At 40.8% G+C, this 21026-nt stretch overlaps 1 protein-coding gene across 2 annotated transcripts in view; it reads left to right on the forward strand.

Annotated features, from left to right (window-relative positions):
* The first annotated feature begins 15808 nt into the window (after positions 1-15808).
* Positions 15809-21026, forward strand: part of PRDM6 (PR/SET domain 6) — a 184243-nt gene continuing 179025 nt past the window's right edge. Inside the window, exons 1-2 of one of the 2 annotated variants that reach the window (XM_040344342.1) lie at positions 15809-16338; positions 17898-18348. In XM_040344342.1, the coding sequence (XP_040200276.1) occupies positions 17907-18348 (442 nt within the window). In that variant the 5' untranslated portion in view covers positions 15809-16338; positions 17898-17906. The remainder of the gene's footprint in view (positions 16339-17897; positions 18349-21026) is intronic. The other variant, XM_040344333.1, reaches the window with a different exon arrangement.

A 21026-nucleotide genomic window follows, 5' to 3' on the forward strand; every position in this document is an offset into this window, starting at 1 on the left:
ATGTACTAATTACAGTATTAAATGGTGTGTAGGTAACAGTTACTCAGGCACTGAACAACTGAAAGCTGAGCTACACAGAAAAAGTGAGATGCTGCTGGTTGACCAGAGGCAGAGCTCCAGAGTATGCAAAAAATAAACAGAGAGAAACTGCGCAAAAGCTAAAAGTGTAGTATGTTTATTAAAAAAAAAATTATAATATGCACTCACAAATACATTTGAAGGGAAAGGCACATAACCACTAGGGCAGAATGGACCGCACAAGCGTTGCACATACCAGGGATAGGGAAACTTTGCAGGGACCTACTTAGGCTGAAAAAATAGAAAATCCTTCAGAAACGTGTCCTGGCCCTCGGCACCACTCCATCAGCAGAAAGGAGGGAGATATGAGGGCGCTCTGGTGATGCTGGGTATCCAGCCCTTAGTAGCAGTTAGAGATGAGCTGAACACTCCCCGGTTCGGTTCGCAGCAGAAAATGCGAACAGGCAAAATATTTGTTCGAACACATGAACACATTAAAGTCTATGGGACACGAACATGAAAAATCAAAAGTGCTAATTTTAAAGGTTAATATGCAAGTTATTGTCATAAAAAGTGTTTGGGGACCTGGGTCCTGCCCCAGGGGACATGTATCAATGCAAAAAAAAGGTTTTTCGAGAGCAGTCATTTAAATAATGCTTTAAGTGAAACAATAAAAGTGAAATATTCCTTTAAATTTCGTACCTGGGGGTGTCTATAGTATGCCTGTAAAGTAGCGCATGTTTCCCGTGTTTAGATCAGTCCCTGCACAAAATGACATTTCTAAAGGAAAAAAAGTAATTTAAAACTACTCACGGCTATAATGAATTGTTGGGTCCCGGCAATACAAATAAAAGTCATTTTAAAAAACGACATGGGTCCCCTCCCCAGTCCATTACCAGGCCCTTTGGGTCTGGTATGAATATTAAGGGGAACCCCCGAACCAAAAATAAAAATGCGTGGGGTCCCCCCAAATTCCATTACCAGGCCCCTCAGGTCTGGTATGGATATTAAGGGGAACCCTGTGCAAAATAAAAAAAATGGTGTGTGGGTTCCCCCCAAAAATCCATACCAGAACCTTCAGGTCTGGTATGGATTTTAAGGGGAACCCCATGCCAAAAGAAAAAAATGGCAAGGGGTTCCCCCAAAAATCCATACCAGACCCTTATCCGAGCACTCAACCTGACAGGCCGCAGGAAAAGAGGGGGGACAAGAGAGCACCCCCCTCCTGAACCGTACCAGGACACATGCCCTAAACATGCCCCCTTAACCGGTGGTTGTGGGGGTTTGTGGGTGGGGGGCTTATCGGAATCTGGATACCCCCTTTAACAAAGGGGACCCCCAGATGCCACCCCCTATGTAAATTGGTAATGGGGAACGTTGTACCTCTACCATTTCAAACAAAAAAGTGAGAAAAAAGGGAAAAAAACACACACACAAAGTTGGGACAAGCCCTTTAATAAAAAAAAAAGAAAAAATTCCAGAGCCGTAATCCTTCTACGAGTCCGACCCACCGCTATGAATGATACCGCCTCCATAGGAGGCTCCCAGCTGAATGATGTGCGTTCCGTCTGACAGCTCCTATGGAGGCGGTATCATTCGTATCGGTGGGTCGGGCTCGTAGAAGGATTACGGCTCTGGAATTTTTTTTATTAAAGGACTTGTCCCAACTTTATGTGTGTGTTTTTTTCCTTTTTTCTCCCTTTTTTGGGTGAAATGGTAGGGATACAATGTACCCCTTTACCAATTCACATAGGGGGGACCGGCATCTGGGGGTCCTCTTTGTTAAAGGGGGCTTCCAGATTCCGATAAGCCCCCTGCCCACAGACCCCAAAAAAACACCGGGCAAGGGTTGTTGATGAGGCCCTTGTCCACATCAACATGGGGACATCCTCCCCATGTTGAGAGCATATGGCCTGGTATGGTTCAGGAGGGGGGGGCACACTCTCGTCCACCCTCTTTTCCTGCGGCCTGCCAGGTTGCGTGTTTGGAAAAGGGTCTGGTATGTATTTTTGGGGGGAACCCCACACCATTTTTTTTATTTTGGTGGGCGGTTTCCCTTAAAATCCATACCAGATCTGAAGAGTCTGGTATGGATTTTTGGGGGGAACCCCATGTCATTTTTTTTGGTGCAGGGTTCCTCTTAGGCCTCGTACACACGGGCAAACATGTCAGATTAAAACGGTCCGCCGGACCATTTTCAGCGGACATGTCCGCCCGGAGATTTCTGTATGATGGCTGTACACACCATCATACAGAAATCCGCGCGTACACGATACGCGGTGACGAGGCCGCGCCGTCACCGCGATGATGACGCGGCGACGTGCGCGGCCCTGGAAGTTCAATGCTTCCACGCATGTGTCGAAGTGTACAGACGACCGAACATGTCCGACGGACAGGATTCTAGCGGACATGTTTCTTAGCAAGAAACATTTGTACGCTCAAAAACGGTCGGGTGGACAAATGTCCGCTGGAAACCTGTCCACTCGGCTGTACAGACGACCGAACATGTCTGCTGAAACTGGTCCGCGGACCAGTTTCAGCAGACATGTTCGGTCGTGTGTACGGGGCCTAAATATCCACACCACACCTGAAGGGCCTGGTAATGGAATTTGGGGGGACCCCCACACATGTTTATTTTTTTTGGTTCGGGGCTTCCCTTAATATTCATAGCAGACCCAAAGGGCCTGGTAATGGACTGGGGGAAACCCGTGTCGTTTTTTTCAATGACTTTTACCTGTATTGCTGGGACCCGACAATTCATTATAGCCGCAAGCAGTTTTAAATTAGACTGTTCTAAACATGGGAAACATGCGCTACTTTACAGGCATACTATAGACACCCCCCAGGTATGAAATTTAAAGGAATATTTCACTTTTATTGTTTCACTTTAAGCATTATTAAAATCACTGCTCCCGAAAAAACTTCAGTTTTTAAAACTTTTTTTTGCATTGATACATGTCCCCTGGGGCAGGACCCGGGTCCCCAAACACTTTTTATACTTGCATATTAACCTTTAAAATTAGCACTTTTGATTTCTCCCATAGACTTTTAAAGGGTGATCCACAGCTTTCGAATTTGCCGCGAACACTCCAAATTGTTCGCTATTCGGCATAAAGCTCATCCCTATTTCCAGTGGAGAGATGGTACTGAAGGCAGCACTTTGTAGAAAAGAAGCAGCTCTGGAGGGTCATAAAGCAAAAAAAAAAGCGCCTTGGTGCAGTGCAGTGGTTAAAAGATTTATTACAGGAATGGGAATAAAAACACTTACAAGATAGAAAGAGGTCATAGGCCTATAATGATTTGTCCTCATGTGGATCGCCATGATCCTTGTCTGTCTGGGGGAGAGAGAGAGCCATCCTGCAGCTGTCAGAGTCCCTGGTGACATGGATTGTCGAGAAGGTTCTGGAACCAAGCTAAAATGCACGCAGCCGATGTGACATCAGGTGAAGGAGGCTGGCGGTAACGTGTTTTGGAGCATGCACAGCTCCTTCGTCAGACATCTGCCCAAGGAAGAAGCATTTCTTCCTGGCAGGCACACTTCCACTGACAAGGAGCTTCCCTCCTCATGCAGCTCGGCAGCCTCAGCTCTTGCAGAGTGTCCATTCTGTTCCATCCCTACAAGGTTTCCCGAACTCTGGTATGTGTGACGCTTGTGTGGTCCATACTGCCCTGGTGGTTATGCTTTTGCCCCTCAACTGTACCTGAGTGCATATTATTTGTTTTCTATAATAAAAGCTGTTTTGAAACATACTACACTATTAAGCCCTGTACACACGGCCGGGAATCCTTCAGGAAAAAACTGGCGGTTTTCCTGACGGGATTCCTGGCAAGCTTGCCGTGCATACAGACAGCCATTCAAAAAGAACGCAGTGACGTCATCGACTATGACAATCCGGCCCTTATCACATTCGATGCCGTCGCCGCCATCTTGCTACACCCTACACTACCCTTGTATGCTACCGCACATGCATCAAAGTCTCATCGAGCATGCACGGGTTTACCTGGGGACAGGTAAGCATACTGACAAACGGTTTTCTCGGCAGGAAACACTCTGCCGAGAATCCCGATGAGAAAATAGAGAGCAGGTTCTCTATTTTTCTCGTTGGGATTCCCGGCAGTTTTCTCGATGAGAAAGCATACACACAACCGTTTTTTATGGCAAAAAGCTCTCCCAGTAGCTTTCTTGCATAGAAAACTGGTCGTGTGTATGAGGCTTCAACCTTTGTGCTGGTTTCTCACTGTTTATTTAAACATTGGAGTCAAGACCTACCAACTCCATGCAGCTTTCTGTTTTTATACAAAACTGAGGGTGCGTGACCAACCGCACCATGGCCAATTGGTCCAAAACGTAACCTTTATTGTTCAGTATATAAAATAAATGAAAACGTATGAGAATATATATGCTCACTTAAAAGGGAAACCTTAGACAAGGGAGAAATGAGAGAATATCATGGTGGTCAGTAGTCTACGCTATATAAGGATACTGGCTACTCTTAATATTAGAGCTAATCAGTTGATCTGAATACTGCCAAATAATTGCTTGAAATTCTTGCTGGCTGTATCTGTGATTCTTAGACCTTTCTATTTTTACTGCAGCTGGCCCTCAAACAAACACAGGCTGACTATCTGCTTTGAGAAAGCTACACTGTCTGACAAGGCAACAGGCTTTCACAGGAACTATAGCCAACGCTGTATCCTGGCCTAGGCCAACAAGACCCACTTTGCAGGGGGGCAGCACAAAAAGAGTCGCCCCGGCTTGCACTATACTGTTAGACAAATTAGTCTAGTGCCCCCATAAAGCGACCGCACTGCTTTCGGTATGTGGGCGACCAGCATTGCGCAACTGTGGGGGGGGGGGGGCGCTTCTAATTTTGACTGTCCTATCATACTGGACCACAAACCTTCCTCACTGTGCTATATGTTTCTGCTGCACCATTGGCATGGTTATATCTTCTTAGTCCTCTCCATGAAATTATCAGAAATTTGTGCATAAAGTAGAACTATCAGCAACACTTATTTTCTTCATTTTGGATAGAGTAAGGGAGGGTTATAGCCCCTGTCAGTTTATTTTTTTACCATCCCTGTCCCATTGTGGAGATTTTCCTTCACTTCCTGCCCCATAGCTAAACAGGAAGTGAGAGGAAATTTATGCAAATCAGGTGAATCCATTCCCCCCCCCCCCCCGGCCCTCAGAACTAGTGTATCCACTCGAAAATTTCAGGGTGGGTCTTAAACATCAAGGGATGTGGCCTTGACAGGAAGGGGTGGGCCATATTTAAATTAGGGGTGCACAAGTTTAGGTTTCATTCGATCCCCCATAGAAAAGAGCGGAGATCTGACTGGTCCATCTCTGCACGGTGTGCAGAGACGGACCTGTCATCTGCTGGCTCAGCGGGGATCAACGTAGCAATCCCCGCTGAGAAATCGGATGTTTAAAAATTGATCCTCACATGTGAAAGGGGCCTAAGGCAAAAGTGTATGCAGATATACAAGACCCCATGTTTTTTAATAAAATACATCAATGTCATTTTAATCAGTATCTCAGTCTGTCTTTGAGCTACCCTCCTGCAAACCCGTAGGAGGGTTTCTGAGCTCCTCTTCCTTCCTCCTGTCAGTCCAGCCCGGTACCGTGCGGTACAGGAGATTCAGTTTCCTGTTCTTGGCCGGACTGACAGGAAGTGCACACTGAGTGCTCACTTCTTTTCAGTCCGGCCGGGAACAGGAAACTGAATCTCCTGCCGCGCGGTATGGTAGGAAGGGGGAGTAAAAAAAATACAAAGTGTGGGTGAACTTAAACTGTAACGCTGTGGTTCCTCTAGGCTTTGCGTGCGTGCGTGCGTGTGGGGGGGGGGGGGGGGCTCCATGTCCATTTTGCTTGGGGCCACCAAATTCCTTCAAACGGCCCTGCTCACAAGTGTCAAACCAAAGTCACTGTGTAGAAGGATGGCTCCTCTTTATTGCTCCACCAGGAAATTTTCTTTGCACCTTTATGCAAAGGTTATTTTATAGAATTACTCATTTTGGGCTCTTGGTGGCAGTAGATCCTCCAGATTTGTTTCCACTTGTATTGGGGACATGTGAACTATTCCTCTTGAAGCCTCCCGAAAAAATGTCCCCCTCCTAACCACCAGTATTTCAACATGCCTCCTACTTATATTATTCCTTTGTCTTCTGCTGCCTTTTGGCATTCCACATGCAGGTGGAGAGCATAGATGGCTTGCTGTGAAAAATAATTGCACTGGCTCTGGACTTTCTGGTCCAAAAAAAAAGTTTATATGCGTTTCTAAGGGGGAAGAGGAGCCGGAAAGGGTGTATATGCAGCATTAGCAGGCAAATGCATGCTGTGTTCCTGTGAGGGTTAAAAAGATAAATAGTTTGCTAGCCACTATTACCCCTGCACTATTCAGAGTTGGCATTGTGAAAAAACATATATAGGTAGATTCAGGTAGGGGCGCGCAAATCTAAGGCTGCGTAGCCTAGCGTGTTTACACTACGCCGCCTTAAGTAAGAGAGGCAAGTACTGTATTCTCAAAGTACTTGCCTCCTTACTTAGGGCGGCGTAGCGTAAATGCGGAGGGCGTAAGGGAGCCTAATTCAAATGTGTTGGAGGGGGGCGTGTTTTATGGTAATGAGGCTTGACCTCACTTTCTTGACGTTTTTTTTACTGCGCATGCGCCGGGCGCCTACATTTCCCAGTGTGCATTAACGTAAATAACGTAAATCCCGATTCGCGGACGACTTACGCAAACGGCGTAAAAAATTTGAATCTCGCGGCGGGAATGGCGGCCATACTTTAACATTGTTATTCCACCTAATAGATGGAATAACTTTAGGCCTTCTAATGCCTTACGGAAACGGTGTAAATCTACTGCGGCGGCCAGGCGGACGTTCGTGAATCGGCGTATCAACTCATTTACATATTCTACGCCGACCGCAATGGAAGCGCCACCTAGTGCCCATCCGAAAAATTGCAACCTAAGATAGGACGGCGCAAGCCGTCTTATCTTAGATATGTTTAAGCGTATCTCTGTTTGAGCATACGCTTAAACATAAGTCGGCATAGATTCTGAGTTAGGTCGGCTTATCTACTGATAAGCCAGCCTAACTCTTACTGAATCTACCTAACAGTTCCCCTGAGCCTCTCCACACTACCTCTCTGTTATTTGCGACCAAAAAAGCAAAATTTGGGGAAGGGCAGGCAGCATGTTGCCGATGCCTGCCTTTTCCCCTGGCTGTGGATTTTTCTCTTTCATTTGGTGGCACCTGCCCTTCCCTAAGTGTTGTAGAAAGGTGTGGCAGACTTTTTTATTTTTTGCATAGTGACAAGGTGGTGTATAGGCCAAGGGCTTTCTTTTCTTGTTAAGGGCATACCCAGGTTGTGTTTCCATCCCTGCCTGTGCTTGCTTTACTAGAAAATGTACTCTGTATAACAATTCACAGTAAAAACAGAGGGGCAGATCCACAGAGCGAGTACGCCGGCGTATCTACTGATAACTGCGGGTGGTCGTTGGGTCGCACCCCTCTCTCAAACGAAAACTCATTTTTCCCTCTTCCCCTCCCCCGGTTGTAAGGGGGTGACTCCTTGTAAGCTGTGTGGAGGTGGGGCTCTTACCTGTGGGGAACCCAAGAGGCGTGTGGAGAAACTCCGGGATCGTCAAAGCTGGATGCACTTTTAGATGAGTAGCAATTTGTTCGGCCAGGGAACGGAACCTTCTCGCCAGGAATTGAATATATTCCCCTGAAGAAGACTTGTAACTTAAATTGGTCGAAACGCATAGGAAAATCATGTGGATTTTCATATAGGTTCATTGTTGTTACAATTTGAGTTTATGTGTACATGTCCCTTCCTTGATGAGCTATGTTCTTGAATTGGCCAAAATTGCTTTTTATGGCTGCCATGAATTCATGCCCCTTACTCCCTCTTTTGATACTGTGATACATGGAATAAATATATATTTTTTAAAACCAACTGTTTTTTGAGGGATCTTCCATTTAATTCTTTTAATCTGGGTGTGCAGCACCAACAACTCACACACATGTGTTACCTATTCTAAAACACAAAGATTACTTCCTTAGAACACTCCGTGAACAGAAAAATGTGGCAAACTTCTAGCCCAGTCCAATAGTTTAAAGCAGCCACAATCCTATATGTCCAAATTTTAAAACTCCCAGGCCCGGATTCAGATAGAGATACGCCGGCGTATCTCCTGATACGCCGTCGTATCTCTGAGTTCCGTCCGTCGTATCTATGCGCCTGATTCATAGAATCAGGTTCCGCATAGATCTCCCTAAGATCCGACACCGTCGGATCTTAGGCTGCAATTCCAGGCCGGCTGCTAGGTGGCGTTTCGTTTTTTGTACGCGAGGAATATGCAAATGAGGAGTTCCGCCGATTCAGAAACAAACGCCCGCCCGGCGCTTTTTTTACGTCGTTTGCGTTCGGCTTTTTCCGGCGGATAGTTACCCCTGCTATATGCGGCGTATCCTATGTTAAGTATGGCTGTCGTTCTCGGGTCGAATTTTGAATTTTTTACGTCGTTTGCGTAAGTCGGTCGTGAATACGGATGGACGTAATTTACGGTTACGTCGAAACCAATGAAGTCCTAGCGACGTCATTTGGAGCAATGCACGCTGGGAAATTTAGCCGGCGGCGCATGCGCAGTTCGATCGGCGCGGGGAAATGGAGAACAAGCTCTCTTTTTGGCTTGTCGAGTTTCTCGACAGTTTCCTAGACGAAAATGTACACACGACCGGTTTCCTCGGCAAAAAAATATCTCCCAGCAAGTTTCTTGCTGGTTTTTGCCGAGAAACTCGGTCGTGTGTACGAGGCTTCACAAGACCGGACTAATGCAGTTATAACTAGTGTCCCATAGGGTCAGGAGAGGCCATAGTTTGGGTCCTAATTTAAAGATGGTAGGGCTAATTTACTAAAGACATCAAAATGCATATCCACTTTGCATAGCAAACGTTCACTAAGTAGTGGATAAAGTGTGAGGCCCCGTACACACGACCGAGTTTCTCGGCAGAATTCAGCCAGAAACTCGGTCGGAGCTGAATTCTGCCGAGAAACACGGCGTGTGTACACTTTCGGCCGAGGAAGCCGACGAGTTCCTCGTCGAGCCAAATAGAGAACATGTTCTCTATTTCCTCGTTGTTCAATGAGGAAAGTTGGCTCGCCGAGATCCTCGGCGGCTTCACACACAACTCGACGAGCAAAACGATGAGTTCTGCCCGTCGAGTTCCTTGGACGTGTGTACGGGGCCTAACTGTGTTCACTTTCAATACCCAATCATGTGCAAGGAAAATGAAAAAGAAAAATGTCTTGCAAGTGATTGAAGTAAATACGACAACATTTACTGTACTAAATAAACAGTACTCCTTTACTAAATCCTCCCTTCCATATTACTGTTTTCGGAAAGGCATAACAGGTGAAGATTTTAAAAATCCTATGTAAAGTATAAATGACCTTTGGTAGATTTGCCTGTATAATGTCTGTAACTGTTAACTCTTCTGGGAGTAGAGAAAGGGATGCCCTCTAGCGGTTCATTTGTGTAAGTGCCGTTTCACGAAATTAGGAGACAAGAATATTACTAAAGAAATAAAAACAAAAGGTATTAAATGAAACAATGAAACAGATAGATGCTACTATACTGAAATTAAATAGGTGTGCTTTATTTTAGGGTCGTATGTTGTTGAGCGTTTATCTGTTTAAACATAAAGCAGCCAATCTGCATACAAATTATAGAAAGTACCATGAACATGAAGGGTTAATAATGTAATACTATTAACCAAGGCAAATATTAATATACAGTATGTCACTGTTAACCATGAGACATAATCATCAATAATCTCCATTGCAGCAGATAAGCAGTCAGGTGAAATCGGCTCATAATATTTTCGCACCAGGAATTTGCTCTTTGCACTATTAAAATAAATAATCTTGATGAACACAGTGTTAAAAATGAAATGCTTGTCACCAGTGTGGCCAGTTGCCATCACTTCCCTGTGTTACCAATAACACGTCGTATTTATTTGCACAGGATAGTGATATTGATGGAGTACATTTAGGCTTTTCATATATACTACAAATGGGTTTGTCTCAATAACCCTCCATATACAGCCCTAGCACAGCGCATGAGATGGATGTGACAGTTCATGTTTGGTATCTATATAAGTGATGAAAGTTTGTGACACTCAGATCTCAAGAGGTGACAGTAGTGTATGTACACATACCCTAGCACAGTCAATAATATGCATATGACAACTACTGGTATCAATGATTGATTGAGGATTGTGACATTCAGATCAGAAGAGGTGACAGTAGTGTGCCCATGTACAGAAACCCTAGCACAGTTCATGAGATGCATCTGACAACTACTTATGATTGGTATGTATGATTGATTGAGGTTTATGATACTCAGATCACAAGAGGTGACAGTAGTATGCCCATCTACAGAAACCCTAGCACAGCCCATGAGCTGCATATCCCAGTTGTACATGATTTGTATTTATCATTGATTGAAGTTGGTAACACTCAAATCAGGAGAGATGACAGCAGTGTGCCCATGCATGTGCAGAAGCTCTAGCACAAACCATGAGATGCATAGAACTACTCATGATTGGTATATCCTATTGACTGAAGTTGGTGACACTCAGATCAGAAGAGGTGACAGTAGTGTGCCCATGCACAGCAGTCCCAGCACAGTAGCCCCAGCACAGTCCATGAAATGCATATCAAATGATTGGTATCTATCCCTGATTGAAGTTAGTGACACTCGGAGCAGAAGAGGTAGCAGCATAGGCGTGCACATAGGGTGTAAGGTGTGCCTGGGCACACCCTAATCACCCTGTACTGTGCAGATTCCCCCTACTGCCTGGCTGCAGAGAAAGGGGCTGGGGAACAGACCCCTGATTTCTAACTTTTGAGACAGAGTAAGGGACTTGAGTCCCTTACTCTGTCTCAAAAGTTAGAAATCAGGGGTCTGTTTAGACCACTGATATTTCACCAAAAACACCCAAACAGGGCTCCTAAAAAAATATAATAATAATAATATTAAAAAAAATAAAAAAATAATAATAATAATAATAATAATAATAATAATAATAATAATAAAAATAAAATTGTAAAAAAAATAATAATAATAATAATAATACAAATAAAGATAAACTACTGACACTGATCTCTGCCCTGCTGACAAAGCCCTACTGACTTGCCCACTGGCATATATGGTATATTACACACGCATGTGTGTTTTAGCTTTGGTGTGCACACCTTAATGCAATAGGCTGCGCACACCTATGGGTAGCAGTAGTGTGCCCATGTGCAGAAGCTTTAGCACAGCCCATGACTATTACTTATGATTGGTATCTATGATTGATTGGGGTTTATTATACTCAGATCAGAATAGGTAACAGTTGTACAGAAACCCTAAAATAGTCCATGAAGTGCATATGACACTACTCAACTACTCATGATTGGTATCTATGATTGATTGGGGTTTATCATACTCAGATCACAAGAGGTGGCAGTAGTGTCCCCATGTACAAAAACCCTAAAATAGTCCATGAAGTGCATCTGGCACTACTTATGATTGGTATCTATGATTGATTGGGGTTTATTATACTCAGATCAGAAGAGGTAACAGTAGTGTGCCCATGTACAGAAACCCTAAAATAGTCCACGAAGTGCATATGACACTACTCAACTACTCATGATTGGTATCTATGATTGATTGGGGTTTATCATACTCAGATCACAAGAGGTGGCAGTAGTGTGCCCATGTACAGAAACCCTAAAATAGTCCATGAAGTGCATATGACACTACTCAACTACTCATTGGTATCTATGATTGATTGGGGTTTATCATACTCAGATCACAAGAGGTGGCAGTAGTGTGCCCATGTACCGAAACCCTAAAATAGTCCATGAAGTGCATCTGGCACTACTTATGATTGGTATCTACGATTGATTTAAATTGGTGACTGAGATCAGAAGAGGTGTCAGTAGAGTGCCCATGTACAGAGCTCATACCAGCCCCATCAGTGGGATCAGAGGACAGGGTACAGGGGTGCCCACCCTCTCCTATAAGAATACTAGTCTCAATTAATGAATTATTAACTCTGCTGTTCATGACCTTAAAACTACAAGCAGGAGACTCCATGAGCCCTTTATCGGTCTCCTGTCAGGAGGCAGCAAACCATTTGTCTTTCGGTGGGATGCAGAGGATTAATTAATATGAAATACAAACTTTTTAATTGAGTGTCAAACGGAATCAGATGAGACGGGACCCTCTGTGGATGGAGCAGAGTCTCTCCTCCAGCATCTCATCTCTCACTGGAAAATGATAAATTCGGATACTTAATTTATTGATCGGGGCTCCTCTGCTCGCTGGATTTATTTTATAGGTCATTAATCAAAGGAGAAAAAACGTCCCCAGGTCTCCCCTTTTATTGCTACCTTTAATACACTTCCACTCCTTGTTTCTGCACAACCAGATTTCCGCCTTGTTGTTTCCCTAATCGATTGGCCGGCGATAATTATTTCTTAAAAGGGCTGATCGTCTATGTGAGCTTCTGGAATGACATGGCTGTCCAGTAACCCCTGGCAACCGAGCAGGCATTACATTCATCGATTTCTGATTGATTACTATGGGCTGCTGACTGATCTATTAATACCACAATCACTGGATTCACATTACAAGGACAAAATAAATTTGATATCAAAGCGGTGTAATCATATAGAATAGGGGTCCTAACAAGACCCAGATGAGCTTCAGAAAACAGGTATAAACCAGTGCAGAGGCCCTCAGGGCTCCAAAATAATAATAGTAATAATAATAATAATAATAATAATAATAATAATAATAATAATCAATATTATCATTAGTGTAACAAAAAAAACCCATAAATAATAATAACAGTAGTTGTTATTATTGTTATTCGTACTATAATTATTATTATTTTTCTATCACCAACATTATCATCTTATTGTATACCGCCCATAAGATCTGTATAATATATACTATAAGCATAGGTTATATAAGAAAGAGCAGATTTTAATTTTACTGCTTTTTATAAAACGAATTAAAATCTAGTATGTTATAAAAATTAAAAAAATAGAACATTAAAGCTATACAAAAAAAAGTAACATTTTGTATTCATAATAAAAGCATTTTAAGTCAAATAAAATACAAACTAATACAAAAGAAACACATTACCTCTTTTACACACACATGCCAAGGACTGGTAAAAAGTAACCACATACCACAAGGTTAATAGTCTAACATATATATAAATGTACTTGTATACAGAGTTGTATATACAATATGGGTGTCTGGTATTTTAAGACGTACTGCTGTATAAAAAGTATTCCTATAATAATGATATGCCCATTATTTTTTTGGCCATCATGGATTGTGTTAGGTTGATGGAGCATAGTTTGCAAGGACCCAAAGGGAAATATGTAACTGATGGTATTTAAATGTAGAAATTAGAAGAAAAGTTAGTAGTTAGCTTGGCTGTATTGTCTCAGATCCGTCTATACCTGGCTGTGAGGAGTTCTTTGGTCATAGGTGCTATCACTGTCCACTAAAGATGTCCCTGTCACCATGAAACCATTCCATACCTCTTAGGGTCACATCAAGTTTTTCTACTATGGGGTCGATGTGCTTATATAACTAAAAAGCCAGCCAACCTAATAAACTTACATCACACACTGGCCCCATATGTAGGCTGATGGCTTTGTTTATCGAAGTGGCTCAAATACAAACGGTTTGTATTACCCCAAAAGACGCCATTTAAACCTACAATGCAAAATGACAGTTGGATTTTTTTATTTCATTGTTTGTAACAGGGCAATAAAAAGTCCCGTTGTATAAAAAAAAAAAAAGAGGGGGGGGATTTTAAATTCTGAATTAAAGCATCAAATAGAAATCTTAGATGGATCTCAGGACTATGTTTATGTGACAACCAGGGACCAACGAGCAGCTGAAGAACCACAATTCCCAGCAGGGTGGCTAAAAATGCTGATGAGCTAAAAAATAAAAAATAAATAAAACTTGCTCTGAGAATTTTAAGTCATAATTTTTTTTTGTGGGTAAAAGCAGTTTTTTTGGTTTAACATGATTTTTTTAAATCGAATTAAGTAATATCTGTAGCCCTATATCAGCTAGATATAAGACAATTTTATTTTAGCTTGAATATCAGAAGGAGCCTATTCATTTTATACGCTGCCCTCCTTTATACCGTTTATTTTTTTTACTAGACTATAGAGGAAATACATTTTTAAGTCATTTTAATTCCCTAAACATATCTTGGAATATAAGGAAAGATTTCGTAAGAATTTCGGAGGAACTCATAAGATTGATGTCAGAAGGGACTCACTTGTGATGTGATCAGCCCATATACTAATTCACTGAGCACATATTGGTGATAGACGATCGTGTAGTTACCAGACCTGTGATCAAAGGTTATGTTATACTGTATCCTAATGAGAAATCACTAGACTTCTGGAGGGGGTCACACAAATTACCAGGGCGCTGACAGCAAACACAATAGCTATTTACACATTCATTCAAGACAAGTTATAATTACATATCCTAATAAGTGCATGACTTAGATATATTTTAATTCAAGACAATTCAAGTTGATTCTCTAGTATATGCATGGCTTAGATATATTGTAATTCAAGACAATTCAAGTTGATTCTCTAGTAAGTGCATGGCTTAGATATATTGTAATTTCAAGTTATATTCTGGCTTAGATATATTGTAATTCAAGACAATTCAAGTTGATTCTCTTGTAAGTGCATGGCTTAGATATATTGTAATTCAAGACAATTTATAAATATATACCTCAATAAATGTGTTAATTAGCTGTATTCTATCTAATCCAATATAAATAATAATTATATACCTAAAAATGCATTAATTAGCTGTAGTCTAATTAAAGAACCAACAATAATAATTACATACTCTAATAAGTGCATGAGTGAGTTATATTTTATTGCAATACAATTCATAGTTGTATCCTCTAATAAGTGCATGGCTTAGCTATATTCTAATTCAAGACAATTATTAATTATATACCCTAATAAATGCATTAATTACTTGTTTTATAATCCAAGACAAATAATAATGATTTACCTTAAAGGGTGCATGGCCTAGCTGTATTGCAATTCAAGATAAGTTATAATAGTTACATTCTCTAATAAATGCATGATTTAGTTGTAATCTAATAAAAGACAAACAAAATTGCATACCTAATAAGTGAATTGTTTAGATATATTCTAATGGAAGACAATAATTATATACTCTAATGAGTGCATTAATTAGCTGTATTCTAATTTAAGATACATAATAATTACATACCTTTAATAAGTGCATTACTTCGTTGCATTCTAATTACAATCTTGCTGTGAAGAACACACAGACAGATCTACATTTCTAAAAAAAAAAAAATTATAAATATTTTTTAATATAAGTGTAAAATTCAGATAGAAATTGATCAACACAATTTCATTTAATGGAACCCATATGGGACCAATGAAGTACTAAACATTGGTTTTTATACAATGAAGTACTGTAATAAAGTACCCAATGATAGAAAAAATAATATGTATACATGACATAAAAATGTAACAAATATCATGGTGTAGAGGGGTCTGCAGGTGTCAGATTTGAATAAGTCATTTACCTCCAGTCCATGTGCTGATTGTAGAAATATGACATGTTGTACAGTATACATGTGATCATAGGAGAGCACAGCCCTCAGTGGTGCAGAATATAGGCACGTCACTCTGAAATAAGACATCCACTGAGCTGTGGAGCTTGCAATCTGCATGCATTACCTATCTGAGGCTCAGTGTCAGGCGGAAGGGTTAATCTCCCCCCTGAGTGGAGTAGACACTCGTGTTTGGTGCAGCCCACGTGTGCAGCAGGAGTGTGCCAGAGAGGAGCTGAGCCCAGCACAGACACAACACAGAGTGATCACAGAGGAACTCAGCCCAGCACAGACACAGGGTGATCAGAGGGAAATTGAGCACAGAACAGAGTGATCAGAGGGAAACTGAGCCCAGCACAGACAGGGTGATCAGAGGGAAGCTGAGCCCAGCACAGGGTGATCAGAGGGAATCTGAGCCCAGCACAGGGTGATCAGAGAGGAGCTGAGCCCAGCACAGGGTGATCAGAGAGGAGCTGAGCCCAGCACAGGGTGATCAGAGACTGCTCACAGCACTTAGCTTTCCCAGTCCTGGATATCCCCGGCACAGAGCTGGACTTCTTCCCCTTCCTCGGAGACATCGCTTGGAGGGATCACACACAGGTAAGAGTCCTCTATCTGTACACTGGACATTGTGCATTACCACTGACAGCAGCTGGTGTGCTCACTTGTTAAACCTACATTCCTTAGGAAAGTTTACCTTCACAAGCATGGAAATTTTAGACATCAGCTTCTGTGTAGCGACTGAGCTACATTGGGCAGTGCTGGGTACAGTCTGCAACAGATTGGAATGTCATGCACATATCTATGTTTAGGTTTTGTATTGTGATAATTGCATAGATGCCAATATATGACGAGATCTAGGCTTTGCGTTGCACCTAGTCAGTATCGAATGAGATTTGGAGTATATACATTGTGCCCAGTCAGTAAATAATGAGTTCTGGGGCATATGCATGGTGCCTGCCTAGTCGGTATAGAATGAAGTCGATGGTATATACATTGTGCCTATTCGGTATAGAATGGGATCTGATGAGTATACAATATGCCCAGTCAGTAAAGTATGAGATCTAGAGTGTATACAATAGAATGAGATCTAGGGTGTATACATTGTGCCCAGTCAGTATATAATGACGTCTAGGGTATATAAAATATGCCCAGTCAGTATAGAATGAAGTCTATGGTATATAAGATGTGCACAGTCAGTATAGAATGAAGTCTATGGTATATAAACTGTGCACAGTCAGTATAGAATGAAGTCTATGGTATATAAAATGTGCACAGTCAGTATAGAATGAAGTCTATGGTATATAAAATATGCAGTCAGTATAGAATGAAGTCTATGGTATATAAACTGTGCACAGTCAGTATAGAATAAAGTCTATGGTATATAAAATATGCACAGTCAGTATAGAATGAAGTCTATGGTATATAAACTGTGCACAGTCAGTATAGAATGAAGTCTATGGTATATAAAATGCGCACAGTCAGTGTAGAATGAAGTCTATGGTATATAAAATGCGCACAGTCAGTATAGAATGAAGTCTATGGTATATAAAATATGCACAGTCAGTATAGAATGAAGTCTATGGTATATAAACTGTGCACAGTCAGTATAGAATGAAGTCTATGGTATATAAACTGTGCACAGTCAGTATAGAATGAAGTCTATGGTATATAAGATGTGCACAGTCAGTATAGAATGAAATCTAGGGTGTATACATGTGTGCCCAGTCAGTATAGAATGAAATCTAGGGTGTATACATGTGTGCCCAGTCAGTACAAAATTAAGTCAAGGCTATATAGTTTGTGCCCACTGCAGGACAGTCAATAAACACTTTGATCTATACTATGCACCCATTGTAGGGCAGTCACTATAGAATGAGTCGGATTTAGGCTATATATATATATTGTACCCACTGCATGGAAGTTAGTAAAGAATCGGATGTAGGGTATAAATTGTGCCCATATCAGGACAGTTAGCTAGGAATTTGGTGTAGAGTATACACATTGTGCCAATTGCAGGGCAGTCAGTATAGAATGAGACCTACTTATGTATACATTGTGTATACATAAGTCTAATAAAGAAGGGAATAAGACAGAATGATATAATTGTATTTTGTATTATGATGATGAGCCCTGTCTGATGGTTGTCTTGTGTGCAGGTCCTGGCCATGCTGAAGCCCGGGGAGGCTTCTGGATCTGCCTTCCTGAAGGTGGACCCGGTCTACCTCCAGCACTGGCAGCAGCTCTTCCCCCAGACCCATGTCAAGGCTGGAGTCCTGAGCCATGTTCCTCTCCCTGAGCCTTCAACTGACAACCTCCGCCTGAGACCAGCCTCCCTGTCCTCCACTTCATCTACCTCCTCTACCCCGACATCAGCACCCTCTGCCCCCTCATCACTGGCCGGAATCACCCCAATACCTACAGTCATAGGACCAACATCCAGCCTGGAGCTGCCATGCCCACCAAGGAAAGACCTGGTGCTCCCCAGCTGTCAGGAGAGAGCCTCCAGCCGCATCCAGTGCACCCCCGAGGAGTTGGACTATTATCTCTATGGCCAGCAAAGGATGGAGATCATCCCTCTGAGCAACCCCACCAGTGACCCCAACAACAGTAAGTACCCCTGCAAGAAATATCCAGAGCCTAGTACACCTACTGCCCTGTGCAGAGCGATGGTGGTGGGGAGGGGAGGGTGGCAGTGTCACCTGGGAGGAAGGAGGGCACCTGACTACATGGTGTCACCGCACACTGAGCGTCACATTCCAAACCACAAAAAGTCACATCAGTACTCATCATCACATATCCACCAACAGCCCTATAGGTGCATGCTCTTATCGCTATAGGAGAGTGCTGCTGGCCAGGATTCAGGAATTATTTCAGTATTTGGGTATCCACTTTCCAGATACCCGACTTTTCCTGCTGTATGCCAATACAAAGTATACCAAGAATTATATAAAAATCACTGAATGACAGCTTTAATGTTAAGAAGCTATATATTCATGTTTTATGTTAAACAAAATATATTGCAAATCAATAGACAGTGCATTAACTTTTAATTATGCAAACACTATATATATAAAGTTTGCACTCAGTAACTTCATCAATTAAGCGAACATTTCCTTTTCATTCTTACACTAAACACACAACATATTTTCTATTGGCCATCCTTTCTCATCTATATCTCCAATGCTCCATGTATTAGTAAAGTATTTTCCATATAAGCCTAATTCACTGAGGACAACTAAATATGTTAAATATATCACTTTTTACTGGTTGTAAGTTAACATTATATTAGATAAAAAAAATAATACATTCCGACAGGAATTGCTGCTGCATCAAGTATCAGAAACTAGTAGTTTGGAGGATTCTGATGAATTAGCTGCCTTAGTTTAGAAAATAATTACACAACCAAATATTTATAGTTATTACAATCAATAAATAACAGGGTGTTCCTATATAGGGCATTGCAGTTATCGCGCCTACATATACCGGCGATTAGACCTCGCTAAATATGTGTACAGAAAATATTTCTACCGAATAAGTGATCTTAGGTTCTGTAATTTGACTACAAATTTCGAGCTCTCCTTTATTACTACTATATATATATATATATATATATATATATATATATATATATATATATATATATATATATATATATATATATATATATATATATATATATAGTTATATAGTAGTTTTATATATATATATATATATATATATATATATATATATATATATATATATATATATATATATATAGTTATATAAATAAATATATATATATATATATATATATATATATATATATATATATATATATATATATATATATATATATATATATATATATATATATATCGTTATATATATATATAGTTATACACATATCTATCTATCTATCTATCTATCTATCTATCTATCTATCTATCTATCTATCTATCTATCTATCCATCCATCTATCTATCTATCTATCTATCTATCTATCTATCTATCTATCTATCTATCTATCTATCTATCTATCTATCTATCTATCTATCTATCTATCTATCTATCTATCTATATTATAGTAATAATAGAGAGCACGAAACATGTAGTAAAAGTACAGAACCTCTGAGCACTGATTCTATAAAGTTATTACGCTATGGCAATTAATGTGTATGTGAGGAACAACAGAGTTTTTTTTTTAAATATGTTTAAAATATTCAACAATTAGCCTCGGTTAAACACAATAATCATATTAAGAGCCATACATTTTTTTTTATCATTATTAAATCACATATCGTTTTTCATAACGAAATCCAGGCTCAGCTTTCCTATCCCTCTATAGGGGGACAGTGAAGCGCTAGGTATGTACACGGGGTATGTGGCATGCATTGTGCAGTCACCTGCGTCTATCTTCAGTCACCCCCGGGCTTTAGCGGTGAACTATTGGAATAGGACACTAGGACTGGGATCACCAGCTAAATACATAGAAACTCCAGAGTGACACATATACAGAGCACCATAGCAGGGCAAAGAGCACCAGGGTGCAAAAAGAGTCTGGGGTATTGGCTCTAATCTGCTAACTAGTAGTTGCTAAATAATTATAATGCATAAAATATATGTAGGAAGTGAAGCTAGATCTATCTATCTATCTATCTATCTATCTATCTATCTATCTATCTATCTATCTATCTATCTATCTATCTATCTATCTATCTATCTATCTATCTATCTACCTATCTATCTATTTAGCCTTTTCTTTCTTTCTTTTTTTTCTTTTCCTTTCTTTCTTTCTTTCTTTCTTTCTTTCTTTCTTTCTTTCTTTCTTTCTTTCTTTCTTTCTTTCTTTCTTTTCTTTCTTTCTTTCTTTCTTTCCTTCTTTCTTTCTTTCTTTCTTTCTTTCTTTTTTTCTTTCTTTCTTTTTCTTTGCTCTCCTTCCTTCCTTCTTTCCTTCCTTCCTTCCTTCCTTCTTTCCTTCGTTCTTCCTTTCTTTTTTTCGTTCTTCCTTCTTTCTATCAATCTAGTTGCTGCTTAGTTATTAGAATTAGTTCAATGACAACCATAAACTGATTATTTCTTTCTTTCTTTCTTTCTTTCTTTCTTTCTTTCTTTCTTTCTTTCTTTCTCTTTATTTCTTTCTTTCGTTCTTTCATTTTCTTTGCTGTCCTTCCTTCTTTCCTTCCTTCCTTCCTTCCTTCCTTCCTTCCTTCCTTCCTTCCTTCCTTCCTTCCTTCCTTCCTTCCTTCCTTCCTTCCTTCCTACCTTCCTTCCTTCTTCTTTCTTTCTTTCTTTTTTTCGTTCTT

This window comes from Rana temporaria, chromosome 1 (assembly GCF_905171775.1).
Source record: "Rana temporaria chromosome 1, aRanTem1.1, whole genome shotgun sequence".
In the NCBI taxonomy this organism is placed as follows: domain Eukaryota; kingdom Metazoa; phylum Chordata; class Amphibia; order Anura; family Ranidae; genus Rana; species Rana temporaria.